Source organism: Propithecus coquereli, unplaced genomic scaffold, assembly GCF_000956105.1.
Source record: "Propithecus coquereli isolate 6110/MARCELLA unplaced genomic scaffold, Pcoq_1.0 Scaffold164, whole genome shotgun sequence".
Taxonomy (NCBI): Eukaryota; Metazoa; Chordata; class Mammalia; order Primates; family Indriidae; genus Propithecus; species Propithecus coquereli.
The window spans coordinates 1,344,360-1,350,500 of NW_012140969.1; the positions used below are offsets into that span (position 1 = coordinate 1,344,360).

At 50.4% G+C, this 6,141-nt stretch overlaps 1 protein-coding gene across 1 annotated transcript in view; it reads right to left on the reverse strand.

The window, feature by feature from the left end:
• Nucleotides 1-4,783: 4,783 nt before the first annotated feature.
• The window catches only part of FBXL12 (F-box and leucine-rich repeat protein 12), a 5,162-nt gene continuing 3,804 nt past the window's right edge, over nucleotides 4,784-6,141 (reverse strand). Inside the window, exon 3 of the mRNA XM_012641505.1 lies at nucleotides 4,784-5,954. Within this exon, the coding sequence (XP_012496959.1) occupies nucleotides 5,133-5,954 (822 nt within the window). The 3' untranslated portion in view covers nucleotides 4,784-5,132. The remainder of the gene's footprint in view (nucleotides 5,955-6,141) is intronic.

The window sequence follows — 6,141 nt, forward strand, 5'->3', positions numbered from 1 at the left end:
ATTGATTAGTGATTGGCTATACATTGTTGAACTATAGGGTATGAGTTATGGTGTCCAACCTATCGCATTTTATGGCTTCTTGGAGTCAGTCTGGAACCCACATAGAAAACAGCTTCAAGAGATAATTATTTAGCTCATGGGGGAGTGATGTGACTACTGTTTCATTTCATTGCCTCTCTGGGCCTGATCATTTAAGGGGGCTCACATTTCTCAGATAAAAAGCTTCTTTTCTTTTTCTCCATAAGTGTCGTTTAATATCTGCAACTTTCAAACGGTTCATCAGAAAACATATATATAGCTATGAATACATATACAGAGGATGTATGTGTGGCAAAATATAAACAGTCCGTGATTCTAGGCCAGCAATATATATAGTACTTGTCTTTCAACATTTCTGTAGGCATGACATTTGCCAAAATAAAGACATAGGAAAAAATAACCCCACTTGGTCAAAACACAGCTCTGTTAGGGTCAACACGATTTTAATCTCTGGTACCAGCATGATGTAGCCTGCATCCTCCTTATTCCTGCAGGCTCCTAAACTGTTAAGTTCTGCGGGTAGTATGTACGGACCTAGAAAGTTCATCTGCTGTTGACCTCAGCTGACTATTCTTGTTCTGTTTTAAGTAGAAAGGTTTGTGGTCAACATAGTTATATTTCTTGAAGCCTACAAATCCTACAAACCTAAGCAAGCATCTTAACACCCAAATATGATGCACCAAATTACTGATGCCCACACACAGAACAAAACTCAACGGTTAAAAACTTCTCTTAGCCAAGCGTGGCGGTACCCGCCCTGTAGTCCCAGCTACTCGGGAGGCCAAGGCAGGAGGAACCCTTGAGCCCTGGAGTTTGAGGTTGCAGTGAGCTATGATGATGCCACTGCCTTCTAGTCTGGGTGACAGAGAGAGACTCTGTTTCAAAAAAACTCCCCAAAACCAAAAAATGTCTCTTGCAAAATCCAAACTTATCTACCATGACAATCAACGTAGTGTTGAGAGCTAGGCTGTAGTGATGATAGTGGAAACTTTTTATTCAACATTTTGATTGTCATTGTTTGACAGGTGTACTCCTATGTCCAAACTTACCAAAACGTACACTTTAAATATGTGCAAATATATACGTCCTTCTATGCGAATTACACCTCAATAAAGCTGTTGGTAAAAATTCTCTTGCATTAGACCGACCCTCTTGAACCAACCCAGAGGTCGCCCGAACCGCCAGGTCGACAAAGACAGGGAGACCAATGGGGCTCCAGTTTCTGTGACCTGAATTACGGAGATGCTTTTCCTTCTGGAGAAAGGACACACATGCTGCTTAGGCGGCTTTTGTAGAAAAGGCTCCGCAATGACCGCATCTCCCGACCCGCCCCTCCCGGGGACCGGACGCCCAGCGCGGCCGCTTGGCCTCGGGCCTCCAGGGGAGAGCCCCGGCCTCAGCGGGCCCGGAAAAATGGTCTGGGACCTAGCAAAGGACGGGACACATCCCTTAACCGCAACTGCCCCCCGCCAGACCCTTCCGCAAACCTCTACCACACCTAGGCTGCGCCGGTCCGACCGCCCCACTGACGCAATTTCCACTTCCGGCTTTGTAAGGCGAAGGGGTGGGGCCCCAGGAGGTCGACCGGAAGATGTGCAGAACCTAAAGAAGCCAAAGGAGCGGGTCCAGGGCCGCTGGGCGGATCCAGAGGCGGGGACAGTTCTGGGGGCGTGGCCCGCGTTGGAAGCTAGGAGGCCGGGGGAAAGCGCCAGACCCAGTGGGCGGGCCTAAGGCGGGCTCCAGGCCCAGTGGGCGGAGCCAAGGAGGGAGACCTAGGCTTAGGGGCGGGACTTGAGTGGGCCCTCATTCTAACTGTCCAGTCCTCAGGATGCCAAAAATAAAAGCTTTTCTTGCTGCAGTTTTCAGCCTCCCCCGAGGCTCTATACAACAGAACACCAGATTTGCAAAGGTATCTACCAGTCCACAAGGTGGGACACGCCTCCATTCATCTCGTTCCTTAGGTTCCAGAAAAGAATTTAAAATTTTCTTCTTAAATCGGTTGTATCTTTAAGTTAGCTTAACTCCTAGACATTATACATTTAATACATTTAATTTTTGTATCATTTCCCAAGTGATTATTATTGGGGAGAGTTCTGAGAGTTGCAGAACATGCTCTGATTTAAATCATAGTTGTAAATCAGAGTGTCCAGCTGATACAGTAGATGCCCAACAAATATGAGTTCTTTTCACTTCCTCTCTTACGAAGGGTGAAGAGGTCTTCAAACGTTAGCTGTTTCTCTTAATTCCTGCTATGAGAATATAGTAATTTACAAGGCAAATTCGGTGATGTGCTGCCGTCTTGTGGAGACTACGGGTATTACAGATCCTCTCAAGCAGTTGCCTTTTGAAACCAAGTATAAAACCTTCCTTCCCTATTCAAAATTCTCGTTTAAAGAGCATTTTCCGCCAGGCGAGGTGGTTCATGTCTGTAATCCCAGCATTCTGGGAGGCTGAGGCGGGAGGATCGCTTGAAGTCAGGAGTTTGAGACCAGCCTGAGCAAGAGCGAGACCCCATCTCTACTAAAAATAGAAAAATTAGCCAGGTGTGGCATGCGCCTGTAGTCCCAGCTACTTTCGAGGCTGAGGCAGGAGGATCACTGGAGCCCAGGAGTTTGAGGCTGCGGTGAGCTGTGATGATGCCCCTGCCCCACTCTGGCTGGGGCAACAGAGCAAGACGCTGTCTCAAGATAAATAAATAAAATAAAATAAGCATTTTCCTGTCCCACTATACCTTTGGGTTATAATTTCTGCCTGCTGCTTGAGGCTGGGTAGGAGGGAACAATTTGACACGAGAAAACTGAGAGACACAGTCAACTACACAGTATTTCCACTTCACACCTAGAAAATGGCTAAAGAAATTTAGGGAATGTGGGTAAATTTCTGGGGGAAGAATAAACAGCAAGTGCAAAGGCCCTGAGGCAGCAGAGTGTGTAACCTCTTTAAACAACAGCAGAAGCGCAGCGTCTGAAATGGTTTAAGCAAGCTGGGCAGGATGGAGTCTAGCAGGAAATGAAGTCAGAGAATTAAGAGTCAGATCACACAAGGCCACCAGGGCAACCTAAAAATTTTGAGTTTTACTCTGAGTGCAAAGGGGAATCACTGAAGGGTTTTCAGGTACAGGAACAATGTTATCTGATGTATATATTTGAAACGATCTCTGTCATTTATGCGACTCATAGAAGGCAAAGGGAGAATCAGGGAGGGAAATTAGAAAGTTAAGGCAGTAATCCTGATGAGAGAAGAAAGTGGCTTGGATGACGGTGGGAAGGGAGGAAAGAGAGGGAGGGAAGGGTCTGAGGCTAAAGCGAAGGCAGATCCAATAGCTGTCTGCTGTCTCCAGTTCTTCTCTGACGTGTGTGCTTGGAATAAAAAACCAAGTGTACCCAGCTCAGCTCCCTTCTGTCTCTGCCCACCACAGAGGTGGCACCCTGGTCTTCCGGGCAGGTGGTGAGCCCACAGAGCCTGGCTTAGCCACACACACCCTCCCACCCAGCTCAGATCAGAAGCAACGCTCCTCGCATGGGTGGGTGCGCACAATCATGAACTGACATCTGCATCTTTCAAGTGGTTCAGACTCAAAAAGCAGAAGAGGAGCTGCTACTTACTGAAGCCCTGAAACCTGAGCCACCTGCAAGGCCCTGCCTGCCCAGGTCCCCATTATTTCTCCAACCTTTCTAAAATTTTTTTTTTTTTTTTAGAGACAGGGTCTGTCGCCCAAGCTGGAATGCACTGCTGTCATCATAGCTCACTGCAACCTTGAACTCCCGGATTCAAACACTCCTCCCACCTCAGCCTCCTAGGTAGCTGGGACCACAGGTGTACACCTCTATGCCCAGTTAATTTTTAGATTTTTACAAATGGGGCCTTGCTATGTTGTCAAGGCTGGTCTTGAACTCCTGGCCTCAAGCGATCCTCCTGCCTTGGCCTCCCAAAGCACTGTATTATAGGCGTGAGCCACCTTGGCCAGCCTCCTACCTTTCTGTTGCTCTTCCCACCACCGGAACCTTCTTCCTGTTTCTGGAAAATGCCAAGTTCATTCCGACATCAGGGATTTTGTCTTTCCTCTTCTTCCTGAGCTCTTCCCATGGCTGGTTTCTCTTCACCTCTCAGATCTCAGCCCAGAAGCCTGCTCTGCTCACTCTACCAAGTGCCTGTGCATCCATCATGGTGACCCAGGTTTACTGTCTCAGTCTCCCAAATCATTCAGTTGTGCTTACCTGTTTGTTGTCCTGCCTTCTCCCCTTTGAGCTCTACAAGGGCAGGATCTTGTCAGTTTTGTTCACTGCTGTGGCCCCAGGACCTAGAACAGTGCCTGCAAAATAGGAGGTGCTCAAGAAACATTGCTTGAATGAATAGAGTGGATGTTTCTTTGGAAAAAAATGATCTTTTCTTTAATAGCAAAATAATATGTGTTATGGAAAATACAGAATATAAAATACAATTGAGAACCTTTATGAACATTTTGATCATCAAAGCCAAGTCTTACTTGCTCTCTCTCTCTGCATGTAAGTATACAAATGGTGCATAGGTGTGTGGGTGCAGATGCATAGATAGTCCTTCTAGGCCTCTTAAGGGGGCTCAGCCCTTCTGGTGCCCCTGGCTTCTTTTTATTTTTGGTAGAGACAGGGTCTTGCTATGTTGCCCAGGCTGGTCTGGAACTCCTGGGCTCAAGCGATCCTCCTGCCTCAGCTTCCCAAAGTGCTAGAATTACAGGCATGAGACACAGGGACTGGTCGCCCCTAGCTCTTAACCCCACCTTTCTGCCTCCATCTTGTTCCTAAGGACAACCCTGGGGATCACCCTTCATTGAGAGCCTTCTTGGGGTCGGTAGCTGTTCAGAGTAAGGCTTTGCAACATAACCATGAGGTAGCTGTGGTCTTCCCTATTTCCAGATGTGGGAACTGAGTCTCAGAGAGGCCACACAATTGGCAAACAATGATTCCAATGGTCTAGAGGCCCCTGGGCCCGAGTTCTCTCTACCTGGGGCCTTCAGTGCCTTTAAACTAGATTACTCGCCCTCTTCAACGTGCTGCGCAGAGGGTCTGGGGCTCAACGGTGAAAGCTAGGCTGGATTCCAAGGACAGATGGGGCAGTTACATCCACCAGTCCAGGGACTCTTTGGGGCAGGCCCTGACGATGACCATGCAGTGGGGCAGCCCCTTGCACAGGATCTTCTCGGCTTCCTGACCCTCCCACCCCAGCCCCTGCAGCTCGAGGACTCTGAGCTTGGGCATGGTGAGGCAGGAGGAAAGGATCTCAGTGGGGGAGGGCATTTCTGGGGTGATGAGGGGGCCCAGCAGGCACAGACTCTCCAGGGCCGGCATCCCTTCCAGGACGGCCAGGCCAGGGGCAGAGAGGCCCCTCACGGTCAGCCGGATCTTGCGCACATCTCGGAGGTGGCGGCTGATGGCCAGCAGGGTGCTGTCGGCCGAGAGGGTGCAGCCCAGCACCTCGAGCCTCTGCAGGTAGCTCATCTCCTGCAGGCTGGCATCCAGCCCCGTCTCGGTGACGCGGTACGTGCCGCCCAGCACCAGCGAGCGCAGGGCACGGAAGCGCGTCAGGCCTTGCAGGTGTTCGTCGCGGAAGGCGGGCACGCGGTCCAGCACGATGCACTCCAGCAGGGGCAGCACGGTGGGGTCCTGCTGCCTCAGGAGCCAGGCCATGGAGATCTCGCAGCTGTGCAGCTCCAGGGTCCTCAGTGTGGGGGGCAAGCTGGTGATGGGCACCATGCTAAGGTCGGCCACGTGCAGGCAGAGGCGCTTCAGGTTGGGACACTTCTGGCCCAGGGCCCTCATCAGGGCGGGGGACAACTGCGGGGCCTGGGAGCCAGAGAACAGGTAGCCACCCATCCGCAGGGAGTAGAGCCGGGATGCCATGTACCGGCGAAGGAGGTGCCACATGACTTTCGGCCGCATCTGTAGGAGCCAGAGATTGAGGCGCTGGGTGAGAGGCTGAAGACGGACAGCTCAGGATGGGAGGGTCCTGGTGCCCCCTGGGCTTCTGCCCTTCCTGAGCCAGCCTCCTCCCCAGGACAAACAAGACAGTTTGACTGTACCATTTTAACTGCTAGGACTCTGAATGAATCCAGTAGGGGAAAGAAAG